The sequence below is a fragment of the Elephas maximus genome, chromosome 10 (genome assembly GCF_024166365.1).
Source record: "Elephas maximus indicus isolate mEleMax1 chromosome 10, mEleMax1 primary haplotype, whole genome shotgun sequence".
Lineage (NCBI taxonomy): Eukaryota > Metazoa > Chordata > Mammalia > Proboscidea > Elephantidae > Elephas > Elephas maximus.
Window position 1 is genome coordinate 15348425 of NC_064828.1, and position 27869 is coordinate 15376293.

At 37.3% G+C, this 27869-nt stretch overlaps 1 protein-coding gene across 2 annotated transcripts in view; it reads right to left on the reverse strand.

Moving 5' to 3' along the window:
- Positions 1 to 1552: 1552 nt before the first annotated feature.
- The window catches only part of KNL1 (kinetochore scaffold 1), a 59952-nt gene continuing 33635 nt past the window's right edge, over positions 1553 to 27869 (reverse strand). For both annotated transcript variants that reach the window (XM_049898618.1, XM_049898619.1), the window contains exons 12-26: positions 27204 to 27271; positions 26735 to 26833; positions 22693 to 22808; positions 21120 to 21210; positions 19999 to 20115; positions 18689 to 18776; positions 15095 to 15169; positions 14896 to 14935; positions 14001 to 14102; positions 11580 to 11680; positions 8344 to 8412; positions 7527 to 7636; positions 7218 to 7336; positions 6920 to 7042; positions 1553 to 3080 (exon numbers count right to left, since the gene is read on the reverse strand). In XM_049898618.1, the coding sequence (XP_049754575.1) occupies positions 2966 to 3080; positions 6920 to 7042; positions 7218 to 7336; positions 7527 to 7636; positions 8344 to 8412; positions 11580 to 11680; positions 14001 to 14102; positions 14896 to 14935; positions 15095 to 15169; positions 18689 to 18776; positions 19999 to 20115; positions 21120 to 21210; positions 22693 to 22808; positions 26735 to 26833; positions 27204 to 27271 (1433 nt within the window). In that variant the 3' untranslated portion in view covers positions 1553 to 2965. The remainder of the gene's footprint in view (positions 3081 to 6919; positions 7043 to 7217; positions 7337 to 7526; positions 7637 to 8343; positions 8413 to 11579; positions 11681 to 14000; positions 14103 to 14895; positions 14936 to 15094; positions 15170 to 18688; positions 18777 to 19998; positions 20116 to 21119; positions 21211 to 22692; positions 22809 to 26734; positions 26834 to 27203; positions 27272 to 27869) is intronic.

Genomic DNA, 27869 nt, shown 5'->3' on the forward strand with positions numbered 1-27869 from the left:
AGAAGTAAATTTTAATGATCAACAACAACAAAAATAGACAGATTAGACTTGACTAAAATTTAAAATTTTTTGCTTCAAAGGAGACCATCAAGAAAGCAAAAAAAAAAAAAAAAAAAAGGGCTTGAGAGAGCATTTTCCCAAAAGAGATACAAATGGTTAACAAGCATATGAAAAAATGCTGTGTTAGTCACTAAAAAAACAAAAACAAAAAACAAACCCACTGCTGTCAAGTTGATTCCAACTCATAGTGATCCTATAGGGCAAAGTAGAACTGCCCCACAGAGTTTCCAAGGAGCACCTGAGGGATTCGAACAACTGACCTCTTTGTTAGCAGCCGTAGCACTTAACCCCTACACCACCAGGGTTTCCTCCCTTAGTCACTAAAAAAAAAAAAAAAAAATTTATTTTTTATTTTTTTTTATTTTTTTATTTTTTTAGGGGAATGCAAATCAAACCCTCAATGCGATACCACTTCACACCCACTAGATGGCTAGAATCAAAAGATAATAACAAGTGTTAGTGAGGAAATGGAGAAATTGGAACCCTCATACATTGTAGGTAGGGATGTAAAATGGTATAGTTGTTTTGGAAAACAGTCTGGCAGTGTCTCGAGTGGTTAAATTTAGGGCTACCACATGATCCAGCAATTCCATTCCTAGGTAAATATCCAAGAGAAATGGAAACCTATGTCTACACAAAAACTTGTACATGAATGTTGATAGCAGTCTCATTCACAACAGCCAAAACGTGGAAACAACCCAAATGTCCATCAGTTCGGAAATGCGGTTTTACCATGAGTCTTAAACAGGAGGTTTGAAGTTGGACGGTTCCACAAAATGTGGTATGTACATACAATGGAATATTTGGCCATAAAAAGAAATGAAAGATTGATACATGCTACAACATGGATGAAACTTAAAAGTATATTATGTTAAATAAAAGAAGCCAGACCACACATTATATGATTCCATTTATATGAAATGTCCAGGACAAGCAAATCTATAGAGACGGAAAGTAGACTAATGGTTGGTTTAGGGGTGTGGGGGGAAGGCAGGTTGGGGAGGCTAAAACCTGAGAGCAAGGTTTTCTTTTAGAGGTGATGAAAATGTTCTAAAATTGATCATGGTGACGGTTGCACATATCTATGAATATGCTAAAAACCATTGAAGCGTACACTTTAAATGAGTGAACCACATGACATGTGAACTATATCTCAATAAAGCTGTTTAAAGAAAAAAAAACCCACATATAGAATGCTGGTCCCCATTCCCAGGATTTCTGATTCAGCAGTTTTGGGCTAAGGCCATAGAATTTCCATTTCTCCACGTTCCCACGTGAGCCTGATGCTGCTAGCCTTAGCTCGTAGGAATGACGGTTTCTTGAGAACCTTCAAAATAATTTTCTTTTACTGTCCTTCTAGAGACTCAGTTTTCAAACAGGTGTTTCTAGAAGGAGCTTTCTTTGGTATATCTTCAAAGATCTGTTGGGTACATGGTAAAATACTCCTTACTTCATAAAGAGATCCTGCTTAGTAAAGATTTCATGTAATAAACTTATTTTAATAGTGCAAAAAATTATCTGCTTTCCAGTCATTGAAGGAAAAACTTCCAAATAATTTTATGAAACTAATACTTTGACAATTACAAATGCAAATAACCAGGTAAATATTACAATTGTGTACTCCAAATCCAGGAAAGCAGAGGCCATCATTACAAAGTGAAATCATTCTTAGAGCTGGTTATTCCAGAGTGCCAAAACATCTACTTTTTAGGCTTACAGAAAAGAAACATAACAACTCCAATAAGAAAGTTAATTTAAGACTTATGGTAAACAGACCATACTGATGACTTTAAAAGTTTTTTAAGCAGTTCATGGAAAAAGGAAACATGAAGCTCAAAAGACCATGTGATCTTTTGACCTCTATCTCAGAAGTACAACCAATTAAGGGGGAGGATAACATTCATGGAACGCATAGGAATTTAACCTGATCCTAAAGTAAAAACAAATTCTTAAGATGAATTAGTTAAAAAAAAATACAAATATATTTCAGTTTAGCATTAAATACAAAAGAAACAAAAAACTATCATGATTAGGATTTGACTACAGGTTGGGTGAAAGTTTTTCATATTTGTAGACTTCACAGATGATACTGGCCATTCAGTAATCGATGGATATGTTTATTTTTGTGTATGAGGGTGTGGTTTCAGAAACTGACACTGATGTTAAGTTCATTACTACCACCAGAACTTGACAAAACCGGGGTTTTGGATGTGATACCGTTTGAAGTGTAACTACTATGTCAGAAACACCAAAAACAACATTACTATATTTACATATATACACTGGACCAAAATGAATTAACTTTTCCTAGAAAAAAATATACATAATGAATAAGAAAACACTAATATACACTATATAATAAAAGATGGCAAGGGCCTCCAGAAAAGATGGCAACCATTCCAATAGATGAGTGTTACTGCTTTCTGTTAACAGCATTTCTGGAATGGAGAAAGAGAATGAGTAGTTTGTACACAGGTATGTCTCCAATTCAGAAATACATGCCAAGCAGAAGCCAGGCTACCGAAAAATCATAGCTCTCTATATGGGGAAAATAGCTAATTTTTGGTCAGTGGTAATACCCCCTCTTATATGTAAACACTGCTCTTTAATTGTTCTTTAGCAGAGAGTGCCACTTAGTTAGAAGAAATTTTCCCTTACTATCCCACTACTAAAATCTTTGGGAGAAAGATAAGCAGGTTGATAGCAGGCTATTTGAGGCCTCTCATCATTCCTGACGGTAGAGACTTAGAAACTAACTATACAAATTAACTATAATATTGCTAGAAGGAATTTTACCAGACTTCTTTCTAAGACCTAAAAGGCCAAAGGTTAAACGGCTATGGAGGCCCTGACATGTCATTATTAAATGCATCCTGCTTGGTTGTTACAGCTGCAGTCCATGAGTCTATTGGTGGAAACGGCAGTCCTGAAGCAGATCTCGGTAAATTTGTTTGACTACATTCTTCAGGTAGTTGTCCTCTAGTGGCACATTAGATAAAATGGCAGCAATTTCATCTTGGCTGTAAGAATAAAAAGTTAATTAATTTTTCTGGTAACAAACTTGTCTATAATTTGATGCGATGTGTGTTCTTAGGTCCTTCTCTAAGTTTTCTAGGAAGTACGAAAAAAAGAGCATGTCTGGAAATAAACAGACTGTCCAGTTTGAAATGGAATGAATCCCAAAAAGGTTTAGGAATCAGTTCTGTATGTAACTGTGAAGATCTTAACCTAGCTGCTTTCTCTGGCTCTAAAAATCTAAATTGTTGGTGTTTGCTGAAGGATTTGAGGTAGGAACATTCTAAGTTCTGCCATCTTCCAGTCTGTCAGCTGTGTGACTAAAAAGATGCAAAATGTATCACAGCCTGGTAAATATGAGACATTTTTCGGTCTGATTCCATAGACTGAAAAATGTATTACAAATGCACAGCTTTTTAAGTGATTATTCTGTTTTTAGGACCATAAAAGTTGTTTAGATATGATCTGGGCTAAGCTTATGTAGGAGTTTTTCTTTCTTGACTTCTGTTTTAAAAAAAAAAAAGGGTATTTAAAAAATATGAAAGAACAGACTACAGGCATACCTCGTTTTATTGCACTTTGCAGATATTGTGTTTTTTGTTAAGTTGAAGGTTTGTGGCAACCCTGTGTTGAGCAAGTCTATCAGAACCATTTTTCCAACAGCACGTGCTCACTTTGTGTCGCTGTGTCACATTTTGGTAATTCTCGCAATATTTCAAACTTTTTCATTGTTATTATATCTGTTATGGTGATCTGTGATCCTTTATGTTACTATTGTAATTGTTTTGGGGTGCCATGAACCGCACCCGTATAAGACAATGAACTTAACTGATAAACGTTGTGTGTGTTCTGACTGCTCCACTGACTGGCCGTTCCATCTCTCTTCCTCTCTTCAGGCCTCCCTATTCCCTGAGACACGACAATATTGAAATTAGGCCAATTAATAACCCTACAATGGCCTCTAAGTGTTCAAGTGAAAGGGAGTGTCGCATGTCTCTCACTTTAAATCAAAAGCTAGAAATAATCAAGTTTAGTGAGGAAGGCATGTCGAAAGCGGAGCAAGGCCTCTTGCGCCAAACAGTTGGCTGAGTTGTGAATGCGAAGGAAAAGTTCTTGAAGGAAATTAAAAGTGCTACTCCAGTGAACACACGTCTGACAAGAAAGCAAAACAGCCTTATTGCTGATACAGAGAAAGTTTTAGTGGTCTGGATAGATCAAACCAGTCACAACATTCCCTTACGCCAAAGCCTAATCTAGAGCAAGACTCTAACTCTACTCAATTCTATGAAGGCTGAGAGAGGTGAGGAAGCTGCAGAAGTTGCACAGCTTGGTTCATGCGGTTTAAGAAGCCATCTCTATAACATGAAAGTGCAAGGCGAAGCAGGAAGTGCTGATGTGGGAGCCGCAGCGAGTGATCCAGAAGATGTAGCTGAGATAATCGATGAAGAGGCTGCGCTTCCGTGCAGCCGAAACAGCCTTACACTGGGAGAAGATGCCGTCTAGGACTTTCACAGCTGGAGAGGAGAAGTCAACGCCTGGCTTCAAACCTTCAAAGGACAGGCTGACTCTCTTGTTAGGGGCGAATGCAGCTGGTGACTTTAACTTGAAGCCAGTGCTCATTTAGAATTCCGAAAATCCTAGGGCCCTTAAGAATTATGCTAAACCTACTCTGCCTGTGCTCTGTAAATGGAACAACAAAGCCTGGATGACAGCACATCTGTTTACAATAGCATAGTTTACTGAGTATTTTAAACCCATTGTTGAGACCTACAGTTCAGAAAAAGATTCCTTTTAAAATATTACTGCTCGTTGACGGTGTACCTGGCACCTAGTCACCCAAGAGCTCTGATGGAGACGTACAAGGAGATGAATGTCGCTTTCATGCCTGCTAACACATCTGTTCTGCAGCCCATGGATCAAGGAGTAATTTCAACTTTCAAGTCTTATTATTTAAGAAATACATTTTGTCTGTGGGGACCATGGTCTTGGGGAACATCTAGCTCAATTCATATAACATAGTTTATAAAGAAAACGTTCTATATTCTACTTTGGTGAGTAGCATCTGGGGTCTTAAAAGCTTGTGAGCAACCATCTGGGATACTCCACTGGTCTCACCCCACTGGAAGCCAAGGAGAATGAAGAAAACCAAAGACACAAGGGAAAGATTAGTCCAAAGGACTAATGGACCACAACTACCACAGCCTCTACCAGACTGCGTCCAGCACAATTAGACGGTGCCCAGCTATCATCAACTGCTCTGGCAGGGATCACAACAGAGGGTCTCAGACAGAGCTGGAGAAAAATGTTGAACAAAATTCTAACCAACAAAAAAGGACCAGACTTACTGGCCTGACAGAGACTGGAAAAACCCCTAAAGTATGGCCCCTGGACACCCTTTTAGCTCAGTAATGAAGTCACTCCTGAGAGTCACCCTTTAGCCAAAGATTAGATAGGCCCATAAAACAAAATGAGACTAAAGGGGCACACCAGCCCAGTGGCAAGGACTGAAAGGCAGGAGGGGGCAGGAAATCTAGTAATAGGGAACCCAAGGTCTAGAAGGGAAAGTGTTGACATGTTGTTGGTTTGGTAACCAATGTCACAAAACAATATGTGTACTAATTGTTTAATGAGAAGCTAGTTTATTCTGTAAACCTTCATCTAAAGTACAATAATTAAAAAAAAAAAAAAGCATTTTGTAAGGCTATAGCTGCCATAGATAGTGATTTCTCTGATGGATCTGGGTAGAGTAAATTGAAAACCTTCTAGAAAGGATTCACCATTCTAGATGCCATTTAAAACTCTTGTGATTCATGGGAGGAGGTCAAAATATCAACACTGACAGGCGTTTGGAAGAAGTTGATTCCAACCCTCATGGATGACTTTGAAGGGCTTACGAGTTCTGTGGAGGAAGTAACTGCAGATGTGGTAGAAACAGCAAGAGAACTAGAATTAGAAGTGGAGCCTGAACATTGCTGCAATCTCATGACAAAACTTGAACAGATGAGGAGTTGCTCCTTGTGGATGAGTAAAGAAAGTGGTTTCTTGAGATATAATCTACTCCTGGTGAAGATGCTATACATATTGTTGAAATGACAACAAACGATTTAGAATATTACATAAACTTAGTTGATAAATAAGCAGCAGGGGTTGAGAGGATTGACTCCAATTTTGAAAGTTCTACTGTGGGTAAAATGATAACAAACAGCAATCACAGGCTACAGAGAAATCTTTTGTGTCCTTTCACAAAACATTTCTCTGTAGCCTGTGATGCTGTTTGTCAACTGATGGGGCAAACTTCATTGTCTTATTTAGAAATTGCCACAGCCACCCCAACCTTCAGCAACCACCACCCTGTTGAGTCAGCAGCTATCAACATCGAGGCAAGAGGCTCCACCAGCAAAAAGATTACAACTCACTGAAGGCTCAGATGATGGTTGGCAGTTTTTAGCAATACAGTATTTTTTAATTAAGGTGTGTACATTTTTTTTTAGACATAATGCTACTGCACACTTAATAACATTGCAGTGTAAACATAACTTTTATGTACACTGGGAAACCAAAGAATTCATGTGACTCGCTTTATTGCGGTGGTCTGGAACCGAACCAAACCTGCAATATCACCAGGTATGCCTGTAATGGTCTCTAGCTTACACTGGGGATAGCAATAGAGGTCACTGACTTTAAAAGAACGAATTCTTCAAGATGAAGTCAGAGAAGTGACACATAAGCCCTTAGCTATTACTATGATCCATCCATTTGCTGACCACTTTAAGGAATCTTCCAAATGAAATAAATAAAGGTGAAAAAGTAGTTGGGAGCCCTATAATGCCAACCCTTTACTTACCCAATGTTCCCAAGGTGATTCTGAATGGAGAAAGGTAACCGGACAGATGGATAATGGGCTGAGAGGCACAAAGTTATTTCAAACTTAGCAAATGCTGCAGAGCTGGAGAATAAAAGCTTCAATCTACAAAAGACAAGATCCACAATTAAAAATACAAAACAAAAATAGACTGAAACACAAATCCATTTCCCTTTTACATTGACATGTGAAACGGAGGTGTAATTATTTCTTGTCATTATCAAACATGAAACACGTTAGTAGAATATATATTTTAATAAGTTTTCGAGTAATTACGTACTCAGTATTATTTACATCTATGTTCATGAGGTTATAATTTGGTCCCCATCTCTTTAAGAATTCAATCTCTTCTCCAAGGAATCTGCAATGGCTCACTACCAGCGAAATTTCTTGAAGCATCTGGGGAAAAATGAAGGGGGGTAAAAAAAAAAGATGAAAACATTTCAGCGTTTAGTGATTCTTTTATAGTGTAAAGAAAGTTAAACAATTGAATATATTTATCATTTCAGGATCCACTGTTGCATATATAAAATTTCAGTTCTGCTTAGAGAGCATAAATTTTCCTTTAAGCACCACAATCAGACTTTACCTTGGGTACCTGATGTTGTGTTGTACATGTCTTCTTCCAGGATTCCTGCTCCTCAATGTACTGGAAAATAAGCTTATGAACTAAAAGGGAGGAAGGAGGAGCTTTATCCTCTGGGGAAGGAAAAATTGAAAGAAGAGTATTGTTTATTATTCATATGTTGTATATAAACTGGAAATACTATACTATGTAAGCTGGAAATACTATACTATGTAAGCTGGAAATATTCTCAAACTACTAGATACATAAATATTCTCTTCCTTTTTATTTTCAAATACATATGTGGTGTTTTTTTAAATTTTTATTTCCAACATATATATCGTACACAAGACATTCCCATAAAAACTCAAGACCTTATCACATACAGAGTAAAATTTTCATTTGACAGTATGGGCTTAACTGTAGTTTAAATCCTGGCCTACCTTACTGGCTGACCGATCTTAAGCGTACCAACTTTTTGAGCTATATTTTCCTAATGTTTAAAATGGGGAATAATACCTATCTCATAATGTTGATGTAAATAATAACACATGTCTGATACAAAGTAAATACTCATATTGGTAATTTTTAAATTATGGAACTAGCTATTATAATCATTGCTCAAGGCCTAGTAATAATAAAAAAATCATTTTAAAACCTACCCTTTTTAAATTCTACATATTTGCAACATTAGCCAATAGCTTATATTTAATACACATTTCTAAAGACAAATTATTATTATTGTTTATATTTAACTTAGCATGTGAAAGTGTTCTCAAGGAGTAATTTATACCTGTAAATTATCATCAAATTTTTAGAGGCTCAAATGTTTCTAACTTACCATCCAAAAGAGATTGAAAATTCAGGTCAGCGATCTTCTTGTAATCCTTGTTTAGGAAAGGAAGACCAACTAGGAAGAACCAGGATAAGGATTTCTTTTTACTATATGATTTTAAGCCACATAAAACTAAGTACTTTAGAGTCCTACTCCTTCTGGGTAGCAGGGTTTTTTTATAGGTGGTTGAAGGTTTCTCCTTGAATCTTTTGAGTATATTATTCTCTGTATACAGTAAAGGCTCCCCTGAGACTGCTGAACTACAGTGATTGGCAGGCCTTTGAAGGAAATTTAAGGCATAGTACACAGCTGTATTTGTTAAGGTCTGACCCCTAACCTCTGTGCAAAGATAGTTTTATTTTCAGGAACCATAGTGAAGAGTCTGGCTCCTGGCTATGTATTTCTCCAGCCTCACTATAGGCAATTACAAATTTCCTCCTGGCAGGCCTCAGGAGGAAAGCTGCCTTCCCCAAGCAGACTTGGTGCATAGCCAGTGCACTACAGACTCTGAAGGGAGCTTCAGTCAAGGATGCAGCCACACCCCACCCGCAATGTTCTTATGAATATCTGCATCCCTAGCCTAGGCACTTCCATAGGGAGGCTTCTTTGTCTTCCTTTGGCACCTCTGCTGAACCTTCCTTATCGGGTGAAGTGGGGAGGACCCTTGAAAACATTTTTGCCCAGTCTGACCCAATGCTCAGTATTTTTCATTCCTAGCATTTCCCTTGATCTCCCCCTGGCCCTTGGGTTTATAAAACTGCAGAAACCTTTTGTTTGAGGCTCCCTCGGCAGTGAGACAGTCCCTACATCTGCACTGATCCACCTGACCCTCACTGGGCACTATTCCTGGGGAAATATGGGACAAGAGGCAGTGGTGCCTTCTCTGGGTTTCTCTTGCTTATAGCTATCACAGTAAGTGATCAAAGCCTTGGCTGTTACTTTCATTTTGGATCATTGTCTTAATTGACTATTCTGACACCTGACAGCTCAGCTCAGCTCAGCTCTACCCAGCTCAGTTCCCTGACACATATAAAAGGGAAACACAGGTGGCTATGAGCCCCCACTCTGCTATCCTTGTATCAATAAAGATGAATTATGCTTTTAGTATTACAGTAATGGGTTTTACGTAGCCAGGAGAGCTGCTTGCTCTTCCAGACTAGAACGTTATCTCCTGTCTCTCAAATTCTTTTTTCTTTGTTGAATGTTTTTATACATGTTACACACCCTGGATACCATAATGAGAGAAACGGACAAGAAGCTTACAGCTTAGGGAGACACGCAGATAACTACATTAATAAATAAAACAAAAACTTCAAACTGTGACACCGGTACTCATTGCCACTGAGTCGATTGCAACTCATAGCAGCCCTATGGGACAGAGTGGAGCTGCCCTATAGGGTGTCCAAGGTGGATTCAAACTGCTGACTTTTTGGTTAGCAGCTGAGCTCTGAACCACTGCACAACCAGGGCCCCTCAAACTGTGATAAGTGGTATTAAAAAACTACCGGAAGCAATAAGAACATCTAACAGAAGGTAAGTGGTAGAGAAGATGGGTAACAGAAAAGCCTGGGAAGATTTTCCTAAGAAGGTGATAATTTAGCTGAGCTCTAAAGGGTTATTAGTAGGAATTTATTTCATAAAGAGGGAGAAAAAGCTTCCAGGCATAAGAAATCTAAGCATGAAGGTTCTGAGGTAGGATGGAATACATCTGTAATGGATTTAATTGTGTCCCCCCAAAATACCTGTCAATTTGGCTAGGTCCTGATTCCTAGTATTGTATGATTGTCCACCATTTTATATGTTTTCCTATATGTTGTAAATCCTATCAGTGTGATGTAATGAGATGGATTAGTGGCAGTTGTATTGATGAGATCTACAAGATTAGGTCGTGTCTTAAGCCTAACTCTTTTGAGCTACAGAAGAGAGAAGCAAGCAAAGAGACATGGGACCTCATACGACCAAGAAAGCAGTGCTGGGAGCAGAGCACGTCCTTTGGACCTGAGGTGACTGTGCTGAGATGCTCCCAGACCAAGGGACGATTGATGACAAGGACCTTCCTCCAGAGCCAACAGAGAAAGCCTTCCCCTGGAGCTGATGCCCTGAATTTAGACTTGTAGCCTACTGGACTGTAAGAGAATAAATTTCTCTTTGTCAAAGCCATACACTTGTGGTATTTCTGTTACAGCAGCACTAGATGACTAAGACAACATCTGAGCACAAAAGACCATGATCACTTAAGGAAATGAATGAAGTCCATTGTGGCCAATGCGCAGAGAACAGGTGGGAAGGTAGTATAAGATGGGGCAGGAAACAGGGAGAATTCAATGAATGCAGGGCTTTACAGGCTATATAAATATTCTGATCATTAGCCTCAGAGTACTAGGTATATGGTCAGATTTTTAACGATCACTCCAGCTACACGGTAGAGAAGGAATTGGAGAGGAAAAGGAGAAGATCCAAAAAGACCAGGTTAGTGATGACTACTGACAGGAGAAAATATGGAGAAAAGTGAATGAATATTAAGAAGCTAAAATCAGTAAGTCTTTTTGGCAATATAAATATGCATAGTGAGGGGGGAAGAGGTATAGGGTAATTCCTAGGTTTTAATTTTGGACTTCGATAGAAGTTGATGCTATTCATTGAGAAAAGGAACAATTAAGGAGAATCAGGTTTGGAGGCTGGGAGGTTGTAAAGATCTTAAGTTCCAATCTGGCTAAGTTTGGCCACGTTGCCACTGACTGGTCCAAGAGAAAAATACCTACAGATACTGACAGGAGACACCAATAAAACAGTTGGGATTCTATCCAATCACTATACAGTGAGGGCTACCCATTATTTTGATAAGCCTACCTTATACACAGAACTTCTCATTAATTTTTTAGGGTCTCACTCTTAAACATGAGAAAACAATGAAGAATCACCAGCAATTAGAGTAAATCCTCCATCACAAAAAACTGAGACAGAAAAAAGGAACTCGGGGAAACAGATGTGAATAGCATATTTATCCATTATTTCAACAGGCAAAATTTCTATTATCTAATGTAATTCAACAATGGACAACTTTCATTAGCTTAAAAAAAAAGCAAAACAATACTCACTGATTAAAGTTATCACATCTTCTAAGATTTTCAGCAGTGCTTTCATTATGTGAGTAATTATTATTGTATTAAAATAAAGATTTGAATCTCTAGTGAGTTTAGCTATAGACTTGTTCTACGGAGGAGTTGTCCTTTTTTACTTACCTACTGCCTCTCCAAAACTAATAGTGAGCTCCACTGTGTCATAAAGAAAGGTGAACACAGCTTGGTCATCGCTCCACTCAATGATATCCCATTCAGACAAGCTGGAGAGACAGAAATAAGGTATTTCCTTGAGATAAAAGAAGAGTGATAAATTCTGATTCTACTCAACAGTACCAGCAGTACCTGGTCATGTTTACAACTGGATTAATAGATAATCGATATTTCCATTAAAATATTCTGAATGTACAATGTTATGGCATTGAAAGAAATAAGAACCAATTCAATCTTAAGTTGTAAATCTGAGAGAAGTCAAGTCCAGGCAATGAAAAGTGTTAAATATTTTAAAAACCATAATTTCATAGCTCTCCCACTCTGTTATTTTCGGTTTAGTGTTGAACGGACTGACTCTTTTTGAGGCTGTACTGTGTTGTTGTTGTTAGGTGCTGTTCAGTCAATTCCGACTCATAGTAACCCTATGTACGACAGAATGAAATACTGCCCAGTTCTGTGCCATCTGTGCAGTCGTTGCTATGTTTAAGGCCATTGTTACAGCCACTGTGTCAATCCATCTCATTGAAGGTCTTCCTCTTTTTATTGACACTCAACCAAGCATGATTTTCTTCTACAGGGGCTGGTCCCTCCTGGTAACATGTCCAAAGTACAGAAGATAAAGTCTCACCATCCTCCAAATTAAGGATCATTCTGGCTATACTTCTTCCGAGACAGATTTGTTTGTTCTTCTGATAGTCCATGGAGTATTCAATATTCTTCACTAACACCATAATTAAAAGATGTCAATTCTTCTTTGGTCTTCCTTATTCATTGTCCAGCTTTCACATGCATATGAGGTGACTGAATATACCATGGCTTTTTTTTTTGGGGGGTCAGGCGCACCTTAGTCTTCAAAGTGACATCTTTGCTTTTTAACACTTTAAGGAGGTCTTTTGCAGCACATTTGCCCAGTGCAATATGTTGTTTGATTTCTGACTGCTGCTTCCATGGGTGTTGATTGTGGATCCAAGTAAAATGAAATCCTTGACAACTTCGATATTTTCTCTGTTTATCATGATGCTGAGGATTTTTGTTTTCTTTATGCTGGGGTTCAATCTATACTGAAGGCTGTAGTCTTTGGACTTCACCAGTAAGTGCATCACGTCCTCTTCGCTTTCAACAAGCAAGGTTGTTTTATCTGCATGTTGCAAGTTGTTAATGAGTCTTCCTCCAATCCTGATGCTATGTTCTTCTTCATATTGTCTAGCTTCTTGGATTATTTGCTCAGCATACAGCTTGTTCTGACTGATGATACTGAGCTTCTCCATGGTCTCTTCCCACAGACGTAGTCAGTTTGATTCCTGTGCCTTCCATCTGGCAAGGTCCATTGTATAGTTGCCATGTTGTTGAAAAAAGTATTTGCAATGAACAAATCGTTGGGCTTGAAAAATTCTATTTATTATGTGATCTCAGGCATTTCTATCATCAAGGGTATATTTTCCAACTACTGATCTTTCATCTTCGTTTACAACTTTCCCATTCCAATCACCAGTAATTAGCCGTGCATCTTAATTGTATGTTTGATCAATGTCAGACTGCAGTAATTGGTAAAAATCTCCAATTTTTTCATCTTTGGCATTAGTGGTTGGTGTATAAATTTGAATAATGCCTGTGTTAACTAGTCTTCCTTGTAGGCATATGGATATTATCCTATTACTGACAGTGTTGTACTTCAGAATAGACCTTGAAATATTCTTTTTGACAATGAATGCGATGTCATTCCTCTTCACTTTGTCATTCCCAGCATAGTAGATCATATGATTGTCTGATTCAAAATGGCCAATACCAGTCCATTTCAGCTCACTAGTGCCTAGGATATTGATCTTTAAGCATTTCATTTCATTTTTGACAATGTGTAATTTTCATACATTCCATGTTCTGATTATTAAAGGATATTTACAGCTGTTCCTTCTCATTTGAGTCGTGCCACATTAGCAAATGAAGGTCCTGAAAGCTTTACTCCATCCATGTCATTAAGGCTGACCCTACTTTGAGGAGGTAGCTCTTCCCCAGTCATATTTTGAGTGCCTTCCAACCTGAGGGGCTCATCTTTCAGCACTATACCAGACAATGTTCTCCTGCTATTCATAAAGTTTTCACTGGCCAATCTTTTTAGAAGTAGATCATCAGGTCCTTCTTCCTAGTCTGTCTTAGTCTGGAAGCTCTGCTGGAACCTGTCCACCATGGGTGACCCTGGGGCATAGCTTCCGGTGTCATAGCAACACGCAATCCATCACAGTATGACAAACTGACAGACGAGTGGTTAAAAAGAGTTACATATGTAAAAACATATCAATTGCTCCAATAGGTCCAGACAACCTACTCAAGCAGAGGATAAAACACAGATTAATGATGCCTGCTTTTTCTTACCTCAACTGATCTAAAAGCTCTTCGGTTCTATTTGTTTGTTTTTTTGCAAAGTCTATTTGAGCAAGGGTCTCCTTTTTCTGTACGTCCAGTTCTAAGAGGCTCCTGCAATTATCACAGAAAGATAAGTCTTTTGTTAGATAATTCAGACCCTATCAATATAAAAGGTCTATGACAAAAAGTCACAAGCTAGACAGCTCTCTAGGAAGGTAATAATGCAGGTGTATGGCACCCATTTCTGCATCCTCAGATGCTTTTTTTGTTGTTGTTATTTGTTTTTTTTAATAACCTAAAAGTGTTGGTCTACTTAGGAAAGGCCTAAGTCAGTGTCTCTCAAATTAGAAACCATGAAGATATGCTTGGGGGTTCACATGTTCTTTGAGATGGTTTTTAAAATTTACATTTTTACTTTGATAATAGAAATATTAATATAAGCATGTCTTAAATCCTAAGGATGCCCACCTCAAAGCTGTCTACATTTGGTTTTGTGGGTGAGTTTGCTGGCGCTAAATAGAGCCTATGTTTGGGCAGCCATTTTGCATCAATCTAATTTTAGCCAAAGTTATCAACTGTCAAGTTAATGTTATCAGTTGGAACTGTATTGGTTTTGTCATTATTTGTATTTAAAACAGCTTAATGTTAGGTTTATTTTCTTTAAAAGGATCCTAATATTCAAACTTGAGAAATACTGGACTTTCCTTGGGTTCCCTGGAAACAATAAATGCTTAGAAGATATTGTTGACTAAGACGGCCCCCAGGGTCCAGTTCAAAGTGGAGCAGAAACCCTGAGCCTGTCTTGGTGGAGAGTCACACCCACAGCCTGGTCAGTCTCTGGAGGTAGGATATCATTTGCCTGGTGGACTTTAGTATCATATTTTCTAACGCTCACAGGACTGACCTTTGAAGCTCTTCTTCTTCCATTTTTAGCTGTTCCAGCTCTTTGAAAAGAAAATTACAAATCTATGAGAATGAACACATTCAAATGTTGTCATAAAAATATGTTTCATTGAAAATTCTGACTTTATCTCACCTAAAATACATGTACACAAAACGGATTTGTTTTTCATTTATTTTATCTCATTAACTAATTCAGTTACCTTTCTCTGAAGCTCTAATTTCAGGATCCCACTTTTCCATAGGATCTTTCTCTTCATCCTCCAAATACTTAGTTTCTATAGTAGACAGCATACATTAGAATAGCGTAGTCAGAAATAACTTATTAAACAATCAGAGATAAAAAGTACAGACAGTCCCGAGTTGGACTGGTGCAAATATTTCACGAACACCCACCACTCCTTGTCAATAAAGTACTGATCTATAATTTTAATATCATACGGAGACCTGTTTTTTGTGCCAGACAGTGAACTTTGGGCCATGACGCACTGATCTGCACTAACATGTTCTCAGAGGTCATTTTCAATGGAAGCTGTTTACATATAATTTTAATATAATTAGGCCACCTCCATGGGCTAAGTAGAAGCAGATACACACATACAAATACATGCACAAAGATATTTAAATTTTATTTTTGAAATATAGCCGTTATCCCTAAAACTATCCAAACCATCGATGAATTTAGATTTTACCTCAAAAATATCTTTTGAATATACTTTTTTTTTTAACTACAAGCATCCCTTAATATAAGCTCCTGTACTTTCTCAAACAAGTCCAATAACTACATAGTTCTCACATTTACTTTTGATCTGCTCAAATCCAATCTCTACACTACAGTCAGTGCTTAACACCATTCGAATGACTGTTCACAAGAAAAAAAAAAAAAAAAACTCCTTCAGAGGCTCTCCCTGGCCCATCCCTAGTGACATCTCCAGCTTCATCTCAGAGTTCCCTTTTGTGCTCTCTATTCCAGCCACACTGACCTTATTTCAGACCCTGTACTTGTATATTCTCTCCCACAGAAGGGCTTCTGCACGTGCTATTCATATCTAATAGTCTGCTTTCCCTTCCCGTTACATTTCGTTAATTCTTGCTTATCATTTAGATCTTAGCTTAAATGTTACTTTCTCAGAGGGAAAGCTCTCTCACCTCCTGATGAGGTAAAATTTCTCTTACAGGACCTTTTAGTACAATAGAACTTCCATAGCACTTAACATTAAATTATTTGTTTAATGCCTATATTCTCTTCGAGACTGGATACTCCACTACGGAAGGAATAGTTTTTGTTTTTGTGTATTCTTGGCACCAAGCACTGTACATGGCACATAGTAGGTACACAGTAAATTTGCTCAACAAATAACGAAGGGACCAGAAAGAGACAGACAGCCATTCAATGGTAGCTCGGGAGGGAGGTGTGGTTATTGGTATTTTTAAAGATGGGAGTAGAAAAGAACATATTCAGTGGAGGTGGAGAGGCTGAATATACAAAAGAAAAGGGAAAATCAGTAGTATAAGATTCCCAAAAAGACAAAAGTCTAGGTAGAAAGACTGGTCTTAGGGAAAAGAAAGAAAGGAAGAAAAAACAGATGAAGACATATGAAAGGCTGGTTGGTTTGGTAGTAGGAAGTTTAGGACGTTCCAACCTGACAGCTTCTATTTTTTTCTCTGTGAAGTAGAAAGTGAAGAACAAAGGCGTGGGGCAGTCTAAGACATGGAATTCATATACTTGTGAATTTAAGGCAGAAAACATGCACTAGGCACCTATTCTGCGCAAAGCGTGGTGTTAAGGGCTTTGAAGGATAGGGAGAAAAATAAGAGCTAGTCTTTGTATCCGTGGAGCTTACAGTTTAGTTAGGAAGATAAAATTATACAAAAATAACTGTAATACAAGCAGATGTGATAGGTACTATAACCAAAACCAAACCAAACCTGTAGCCTTCAAGTTGATTCTGACTCACAGTGACCCTACAGGACAGGGTAGGACTGCCCCCATAGGGTTTCATCTTTATGGAAGCAGATTGCCACATCTTTCTCCCATGGACTGGCTGGTAGGTTCAAACTGCTGACCTTTCAGTTAAACCACTGTGTCTCCAAGGCTCCTTAGGTACCATAAGCAAAACCAAAACCAAACCCGTTGCTGTCAAGTCGATTCCGACTTACAGTGACCCCATACGACAGAGTACAACAGCCCCATAGGGTTTCCAAGGAGCCGCTGGCAGGTTCAAATGACCGACTTTTTGGATAGCAGCCAGGCTCTTAACCACTGTGTCACCAGAGCTCCAGGTACTATAAGAAGTACTAATAAAATAGCCACCAGAGCTCAAAAGGGAGATAAGAGACTACTTCCTACTGAGGTAGAGAGTACTTCCCATTACTTCTGGGACACAGAAGGCGAATATGTCAGCAAAGACAAAGTGGCAGTACCGCATAGGAAGGACAAGATTTGGCTTCACAGGGGAGTAGCAACTCATGCAGGAAAGGAGGATCTGAACGTGATTCTAGAGAAATGCCAAGCTCAGGAGTTTGGACTTTATTCTGTGATTAATGGAGAGACATGAATGTGCCCCCCCGCCCCGGAGCAACAATGAAAACTGTCCTTTGTGATAATTAATCTGGCAGCAGTGTGCAGATTGGGTTGGAAGGAGATAGAATGAAGGTAAGAATATAGAAAGGTTAGTTAAAAAAACTTGAACTAACACATTTCAGAATTGGTGAGAACCTTAATGGGAATGAGAAAGAACACAAGCGACGCTGAAGAAGCAGATATGATAGGACATCGTTAGACACAAAGACAATGAAAGTTTTGAGCCTTTTACAATATATAACAACAGTGATTCCATTAATAGAAAGGAGAAACATAATAGGGAGAAGAAGTTTTTGGATTTTATTTTGGAGATGGAAGGAGACAATTCAGTTTTATTCACCCTAGTTTAAGACGCTTAAAGACATTTATACAGAGAGGTTCAGCAGGCAGCTAGAAATGTAAATCTGGAACTCGACAGAAAGAGGCTAAAGGCGTCCTCATCCAAAATAACTATAAGCTACCTAAGTGCAATATGTGTGTTTTATAAATCTTTATACATATTTGTGTTTTATGTATCCTTCCATTTTTTCCAACGCTAAGCACACATACTGTAGCGCATGCAGTAGGTGGGCAGCAAATGCATAAAAAATTTAACCGAATTTGGAAATCATTCACATAAACATAATTGTTAGGGCAGATAAAACAGGGTAGAAAATGAAAAAAAGAAATGCCCACACTAAGGGTTAGTTACAGAAAGAAAGGCCACCAGAAGAGCTAAAAGGAAGCTAGCTAGCAGAAAAGAATAGGGTCAGGGTAACACAATATCATAGCGGTTAAGGGAGATGAAAGTTTCAGGAAAAAAGAATAATCATCAGTGTCAAATGCTAGAAAGAGGTCAAGAAGTCTGAAGGCTGAATTTGTGGAATTTTGTGATCTTGAGAAACAGTTTCAGGATAGCAATACTAACAAGTCAGGACTGTGAGAGGCCAAATTGAAAGGACAGCCAATTTTCAGATAGAGATAAACTCACTTATTAAAAACACAAGATTATGGTTTAGGTTTAGAAGAACTTTCTAAAGAGACTTACTACCTTCGGCAATTCTTGTCGATTGTGTTAGGCATCATCATACCACAGGAGCTTTAATTTGCTCCTAGTTGCTGTCTCAAGCTGCTAATACAAGCCTTCAGCATAGAGATACCAGCAATCTCTACTGTAGAAAACAATTTAGATAAAATTAAATTTTCTTTCATAAAAGTATTGAAGATACTTTACCTATTTCTACCTTAGTGAGACAGTCATCAATCTTCTTAAGTATGTTGTCCATCTCACGCATCCTTATCTGAAGTTTCTCCCTCTCATTCTAAAAACAAAATATAGATTGCCAGATTAAACCTCTGAAAACAAAACAACATAAACGGCTCAAATTGCTGACAAAACTGTTACGTCTAAAATCATGAACAGACGAATGTTAAGACGGAGGTCAAAGCTTCAAGTCTTGACTTAAAAATTTTTTTTAATAATATAGAATAAATTTATATAAATTCATTTTTTTGTACTTTCCTTTATTCTAGTGTTTCCATGTGCCTTCCATGGAATATTGATTCCATGAAATATTAACATGTCTTAATTAAAAAAAAAAGTTCTATGGTCAAATAAACATGGGACACACTGGTCACACAGAATTATATCATTTTTTTTTTTTAAGATTTTTGACTTTAGACTTTAATATGCTAGCTGTTACATTTCTCCAAAGGGAGGATATTGAATGTAGCATTTCCCAGACTAACCTGCCAGTGGAAATTCTTTTATGCAGAACATTTCTTAAAGGGCAGTCCTTTTGCTACTTTAAACACACATACAAACACACACACACACACACACACACACACACACAGAGCTGGGTATGGACTATGAGGATGATAATACCACATTACATTACAGTGCTTTAGCAATAGGAAACCAGGAATCCTAGTGTTTCATCTCAATATGTGCAATGCATAACAATATTTGAGATGAGACACAGGCCCATATCAGTAATTATATTCCAGTATTACTCAAATGGAAACCCTGGTGGCATAGTGGTTAACAGCTACTGCTCCTAACCAAGAAGTCAGCAGTTTGAATCCACCAGGTGCTCCTTGGAAGCCCTATGGGGCAGTTTTACTCTGTCCTTTAGGGTTGCTATGAGTCGGGACTGACTCAGGCAATGGGTTTGGTATTACTCAAGATGGAAACCCTGGTGGCGTAGTGGTTAAGAGCAACGGCGGCTAATCAAAAGGTCAGCAATTAAATCCACCAGGCACTCCTTGGAAACCCTATGGGGCAGTTCTACTCTGTCCTTGAAGGTTGCTATGAGTTGGAATTGACTCGATGGCAACGGGTTTGTGTTTTTTTTTTAAATTACTCAAGATGTCAGGATATGCCACTTCTGATAAATTGAATCCCACTTCTTAGGAACAACTCTAAGTTTGTGTCCAAGTCTCATTCACATGCCTTCTAAAGAACATTCTTCTTGGTCCACAATCACTATGAAGCCACTGTAATAGGTCTGTCTTTCTATGCTGTTTGCTGTCTCAGATTACCTGAGCTGATTGCTCCAGCTTGCTGTAGAGAGCCACTTTTCCTTGGTGAGTGAAGACTTTAGTTATCTTGGTAAAACGTGATTTTATTTTGTTCAAGTAAGTTCCAAAGGACTTTAGCTGTAAGGTAGAATCAAAGGATACATTGTACCAAAACAAACAAGTCCAAAAAAGTTAAATGGTCTGGTAAGACTGGCTCAGCTATCACATTCTAGGCTTTGCCCATCCTAGACTGATTCCTACGGTGGGGCAGCTCTCATATGCAAATTTAATTCCACATATTTGTTTAAAAACAGAACAAAATATTTCAGTCTCAATTCCTGCCTTTATATTATAAATCAGAAAAACGGCAGACTTGGAGTTAATCAAATTTCTTAACATTTTACAGCACACGTAAAATAGATTGTGTATTATTTAATTAGTTAAAGTACATCTTTTCTTCATCCAAATCTAAGTGAAAGGCAAACAGGAAGGAGAGAACTCTAAATAAACTTCAAATATATTTCATATATTAAGCTGATCATCTCAGGTTTGGAAAGGTTGCATATTAACAATTACTTGTGACTAATTAAATAAGACCTTGTAGAGGCCCTGAAGGAACCCTGGTAGCGCAATTGTTAAGCACTAGGCTGCTAACAAAAAATGTAGGCAGTTCAAACCCACCAGCCACTCCACAAGAGAGAAGACCTATCAATCTGCTCTCATAAAGACTATAGCCTAGGAAACCCTACCAGGCAGTTCTACCTGACCCACAGGGTCGCTATGAGACGACGACATACAACAACAACAGAGGCCCTGGGTGGTGTAAACTATTAACACACTCTGCAACAAACTGAAAGGTTGGAAGCTTGAGTCCACCCACAGGCACGTTGGAAGACAGGCCTGGTGATCTACTTCTGAAAAATCAGCCATTGAAAATGCTGTGGAGCACAGTCCACTCTGAATCACTTGGGTCACTATGAGTTAGAATTGACTTGACAGCAACTGGTTCTGGCTAACATATTACATCTTAGAAGCAAGTTAAAGAATTCACCACTAATTGTCATGTAATAGTCACTGTTTCACCATAAACATTGTTCAAAATGCCTGTACTGATTCCCATTCAGACAATGAGATAAAAGTACCTCCTCATCTGAGCAGTGTCTCATTTTTTCCCACAGGTTCTTATTTACATCAGTCAGCAGTTTATCTTGGTTCAATGCAGACAACTTTAATCTAAAATATAGAAAAGTTAATTAGCATAGGGTTTAGAAGCCAGCCTGACTGAACCAGCTCAGATCTACAGGCACACTTAACATATGCTTCTTAATTCCTTCCTGCCTAAAAAGAGGGGAACTTGCTCAAGAACAGTATCCAGCCTGATTATTTCAACAGTTCAAGAATGTCACGAATCAAAAATACTTCCCTTTCAAACAGAATTCTCACCTCAGTGTATCAACTCGTTCCAACACGAAACAAACTTGCTCCAGCATATTGCTTACGAAGGAAGAATCCTTAATGCCTGTCAGCTGGCAGCTGCTGTGATGTTGTAGCTATTAGTGTTATAAGCAAAAGCTCCCAATCCAGTACAAAGCATATATTCTGTATACTTTACAGAACAGCAGTGATAAAAGTAGCAAAGCTATTATAATTTCAAATTTTAATAAGTTGAGGAAATAAATTTCCATCAGAGTTAGAAGAATATATTATATGCGGGAATGTAGGTACAAAATCAAACAGCAGAGCACATCTAAGACAGACTGCTTGTTGTGTGCAAAAGTGCATTTCATTCCAAGTAAAACAATTTCACAGTTTAAACATTCTCCGACAAATCCTGAGACATCCAACTCTTTTAAACAACATGAGGACAAAGACCATGTCTTCTTGTTCAGTGATAAACCCCAGAACTTAGTACAGTGCCTGGTACATAATAAGTGCTCAATAAATATTTGTTGAATCAACAAACCACAATCAGGCAAATCTGAAGTATTATATTTTCACAGTATCTTAAGTTTCTAGTTTTAAAAATACATAACTCTGAAAGATTATTTTATTTCTTTTCTATTTGCTAGATTGGTTCAAATTTAGTTGGATAATCCTAGGTAAGTATAATACAAATACAATTTTGGGTTGTAGATCTAGATTTACCTGCAGGAATCTACACAGACCTAATCTGTAAATCAATATGCGGCATTTACATATACCAAAGCCCTGAATTATATTTTAAGAAAAGCCCTGTTCTTGTATATATGCAAATCAAGGGTAAATGTGATAAAAGTACAAACCCAAAGGCAGTCTTGATTCCAGGCACCGTGTATAAATCACTAAAGGGTACTATCTCCTTTTAATGATGTTTTCCCTCAATCAACTCATATCATAATCTTATAATTACTATTTTTGAGGGCTTAGTTTTTGCTAAGGATGGGATGAAAACATTTTATATATACTATTTCTACCTGCTGAGTAGATATTATTACTCCCACTTTATGGATAATGAAATGAAGGTTAAATGACTTACCCAAGGTTACACACCTAGTGTTGGTGGTGTGAGCTTCCATATGTCTGACTACAAAGCTGAAACCCTTTCCCCACATCAGACTGCCAATCAACACTATCAACATCTTTCCATGCCAATGGAATTCTAATCAAAACCTTACCACGCAGACTATTCATTCGTCCAACAACAATACATGAAAAAAAAAATCAAATTTTTCATACTCTTCAATCTTTCGAAGAAGAGCCTCACAATCCTCTTTATAAATCTGTATCTTGGGTCGGTAAACGTACTGACTTAACATCAGGTCTTCTGGAGTAGGTGGCATGTTTGTAGTAAACTGAAAGAAAGAAATAAATACCTCAAAATTGACATTCTGAGGATGAAACTATGTTCAAGAACAAATTCAAGTTCCAGAGTGCCTATCTTAAAAAGCTCTACAAAGAAAGTGGTTAAGAGCTAGGGCTGCAAACCAAAAGGTCAGCAGTTCACATCCACCAGCCGCTGCTTGGAAACCCTATGGGGCAGTTCTGCTCTGTCCTTAGGGTCACTATGTGTTGGAATCTACTTGAAGGCAACAGGGTTGGCTTTTGTTTTTTTTTTCTACAAAGAAAAGTGTGAATGGCCGGTAAGCTGCAAGATGGCATTTGAGTTCAAGTCTCAGACTTCAAAGCTCAATTCCCCAGGTATTTAGGAAAACTGGATGTTCCACTCACATAACATTGAAAGTAATTTGAAATGGCTGTGCATTATTTTAAGAAAATCAATCCCTAAAAATTCAAACTTACCAGGAACCCCTTTATGAAAGACAATGAATGCTAGCTTCCCAATTAATCTTTTCTATTCTCATTCTCTAGCCCCGAGTCCTACTTCTCTGCCAAGGTGAACTCAAACATTTTTGGACATGTCCTTCATTTCTAAAACAAGGCAGTGAAAATTTGGTTATTTTAAACATGCCTTATTGCTCAATCCTATGGCTTTTTGATACCCTTGATGTAGTATTAGAAAAACAAAGTCAACTTTTTCTTCACATTACTCACAAAAACCAAACCAAACTACACAACTGTCCATTATTCACAGTCGATGTGGCACTGAATAAGTCATTTTACCACTCTGAGCTTTGGTCTCCTCATCTAAAAAACAGGGATATTAACCAACCTCTTAAGATTTTTTAAAAAGGTACGTAGCTCAGGGCCTGCTACAGTAATCCAACAAATGTTAACTTCTGTCCAGTTTCCCCTTTTAGTCAATCCATTAAAAAGAAGTAACTGAGGTTTTAATCTCCTTTCTCTTTCCCTAACACATCCTCTAATCAATGTGCTAAGAAAGTGTAGAAAAGCATTAAAAGCAATTATAACTGAAAGTTGATTCCCTTTCTTAAAAAGTACTTTCAAGGCTAGAATTATGAATAACAATCAAAGCTATATGCACAACACAAAAAGAAATATTAACACTAGAGCCCATGTTGTATTTTCTAAACACCATTTTCTCACTGAAAGAAATCAGAGATCCTTGGAAAAATGGCTGACCGCCTTTCCTATAGGAACCAAGAACAATTTTTTTTTAATGGCATTGTCAACAGGTGTTTATTATTCACAGAATAAACAGGACAGGAATGAGTAGAACAGCACATATCCTCATCAGCCAAGCTTCCCCAAGTTAGGCTACCATCCTGAAGTAACGTTAGAATGCATCTAAGCATGCCCCACTTTGTGTCTTGGGAGAAGAACATCTGAGTCCCTCTTTCCTGTGATTAAATACTAACAGGCCATGTCAATGTACCAAATAGCATGTACAGGAACAGGTAAAGGGAAGGAGTAATAACAAGGGTAAAAGGGGTATTAAAAGTGGAAGACCCCTGCAGGCAGTGGACATCATTTATTGCACCTTTTTAGGGTGGGTGACCATATCCTGATAGCTATTTTGGATTTTACTGGTATCAGGAGCAGTTCCTCCTCCTTTACCCCACTGAGATAGTTCTGGGTTTCTTCAGAGGGCAGTCATCTCCTCCTAAGGCACATACTTCACCTGGTGTCTATTAGTCGCTATTATGTCCATTAGCAGCTAGGGAGACTGTGAGGAGCCATTTATAATGCAGCACACCAGCGTACCCAGCAGTGGAGTCCGGGGCTTTTCACACATAATGTAGTAAGTAGAGACTGAAGGAATGGGTTAGATTGTTTCTCCTAGAGAGGCTGCTTGCCTTGGAGCTCCGAGTAGTTTGGACTTGTTGCTTGGGAAGGATGTTATTTGGTCTGGTAGTTTATTGCTTAAATCCAGTTACCTACAATCCTTTTTAATGATATTCCCTGATAAATAAATTGATATTTTAAAAATTACAATAAAGTGTACTATGACGCTGGGTTTACTCTTCTAGGTAGAATATATACTGAGATCTAGAGGGGAAGATTTAGTAATTTTTAGGCACTTATTATATGAGCCTATGAACGTATATTAGCATCTGAGTGAATTTGATCACAAGCATGTGTTATTTATAAGATGCCACATTTTGTCGTTTTTTAGTGACTTTTAAAATCTTGAAGCTGTCTAAGTATCTACTTAGAAATTTGGAATGATGTGTGGCAAATATAACAGGGAGGAAAGCAGAGAGGTCTCACTGCAACGTGCGGCAGCTGAGCCTTAATGACTCTTTCTCACCATATTGCAGTGATTGAGCTGTGGCTGGCACGTCTGGGGCCTCTACCGTGACAGCTCATCCACCTGCCACTGCTTGGTGCGTTTTTTGTCCATGTTCTGAATTTCATTATTTAGTTAAAAATAGATACTCAGTTTAAGTGCTTGATTACTAAATAGAGCAATTTTAAAAGGTGACTATTGGAAGCTTTGGTATCTTACGGAATTCATTTTTGGTTATAGTATGAGGTAAGGGTCAAGGTTCATTTTTTTCTATGGATATCCAACTGATGCAACACCATTTAAAGAAAAAACCACTCTTTCTCTGCTCTTCTGCAGGGCACCTTTGTTAGCCAGATGTCCCTATATGTGTACATCTGTTCTTTAAAAGTTAGATTTAACTTGTCTGGTTTTGGTGATCTGGTGAATTTTAATGGTAAAATTTAAAATAATCTTTTCAGTAGTAATTGATTTAAGTTTTCCAGTTCCTGGATTAATTTTGGTAATTTATATCTTGCTAAAAAAGCAAGATATAAATTTGTCAGAGTTGATGGATTAAAAAATTTATTTTAATCTCTCATTTTTAAAATCTGTGCATTTATCTTCTTAGTCTTAATCTTCTATATTTTTGTTTTCTCTAGACTTGAGTTTTCTTATTTTATTGTCTTTTCAAAGTACTAGCTCTTGGATTTGTTGTCCTTTCTACTAATTTTTGTTTTCCATTTCATCAGCTTTACCTTTTGCCTTTGTTAATTCTGTCTTCCTAGGCATTTTTGTGGATATTATTTTATTGTTCATTTTCTGATTTCTTAAAGTGAATATTTAAAAACTGCCTTATGTTTAGAATCTGTTTTATAATAGTAAAGATATCTAAGGCTTTTAATTTCCTGCTAAGTATAAGTTTTGCTGTATGTCCCATAGATTTAGTATCAAATATTCTCCTTTTCTTTGCTTTCTAAGTAGTTTCTATTTCCTCTTTCATCGAAGGGTTATCTAGAAGTATGTTTCTTAATTTCCAAGAAGCTAAGAATGTTCTGCTTTTTAAAAAATTATTTCTAATTTAACTGGATTATGACCAAATGATATGGGCTATAAAAATTTTTTTGATTTGTTAAGATTTTCTTTGTGGCCAAGGGCATAACTAATTTTTGTAAATGTTCAATAGAGTTAAGAGAAAAAAAGTGTTCCTATACAAGCATTTAAGGTTTTCCATTAATTTTGAATTGAGTTTGTGGATTTTGTTATTTAAATATTCTATGATCTTCCATCCTTTTGCTTTTTGAAAAGTGTATATTAAAACCTTCTACCACACTTGGAATTTTATAATGAGGGGGGAAAAGCATAAGTTACTTTTATAATCTGGAAAAAATACCAAAAACAAATAGATGGCAAGGAAGGAGAACACAATTTAAAATTTTATCTTATCGAAATTTATTTTATCTTATCAAAATTAAAGAAAAATCCAAGATTTGCTTTCTATGCCGAACACAAAGTACCTGTTATAGGAAAACTTTCTATAATAAAATTTGCTTCCTTCCTTTTTTGCTTTTGAATACTTGCTTTGATACAGTTTAGTGAAAAATATAATGTTTTTCCATTGAGATAACTATTTTGCCAAGAAATTTTACTTACTTTGGTTGGGAGATTGCTCTGCCGGGGTTTCTGTATTAAGATGTGGACCTGAAGAAGTATAAAGAACTCTTTTATTGTTATTCTCCCGTCCTTGAGTTTCTGAGGAAAGAAAAAAAGTTTGCATGACCATTCAAGAGAAGCTCACTTTGACTGTAAACACCTCATTTGTTTTTAAACAGCTTAAAAGTACTTTGCATATGCTTATGGAAATATTATCCTGATATTTGCAGACTAGACATGAGCAGGTTTTATCTAAGATTACTTCTGAAGGTTATTCAGTAACAGTAGAGTTGAAAAAAAATTATAGGTCTTCTAAACTACTTCATATAGTTAGTTACCATGTTGGGTCCTTAACAAAAAAAAAGAAAACTAGTCTTCTGTATGTTTAAAATATCTTACAATTAAAAAAAAATTAAAAAGCAAACAAGGAAATAAGTTGTATTAGAAATAAGAAATACTCTTAATATACCTCTCTCAAGCTCCCCTCACAAATTGTGTCTCTGAGAAACTGTGATTCCATTTGACTATTGCGGTGTGCTAGAAATAAAGTAAAATCAGGTGATGAACAAGTCAAAGCTAAATTGTAAACTTAATTTTAGTTATCTTTCAGGTTTATGTGCAGTTCATGCTCCTGAACCCATCTACCAGAATCTTTCTGGGAAAACAGTAATTTAGCAGGGCAAAGTATACTCCAGTTTTGAGGCTCCATTCTATTCTTTTAATGTTTTTCTAAATATTAGCCTCTCACTCTATTCCTCTACAGTATATCACTTCTCAGTTTGTTAAAGTAAGCAAGAATTAAAAAGAAATTAAATGGGATCAAACTGACAACAGCAACTCGAAAGATTAGATAGGGACCTTAAGGGGCAGCGAGTTTATGTTAATAAAGGAGGAATAACTCAAACGAGGAGGGTGAGAATGGTTGCACAACTGGAGGAATGTAACCAATGTTACTGTATCGTATGTGTAGAAATAGTTAAATTGGTATATGTTCTATTCTCAAGAACAAAAATAAAATAAATTAAAAAAATTATCTTACTTATTAACTATTTATAACCTCCCAAAAAGCTTATACAACATTCAAATATCTCCCGAACTGAAACCCATTTGTCAAACAAGTATATGACCAATCTTA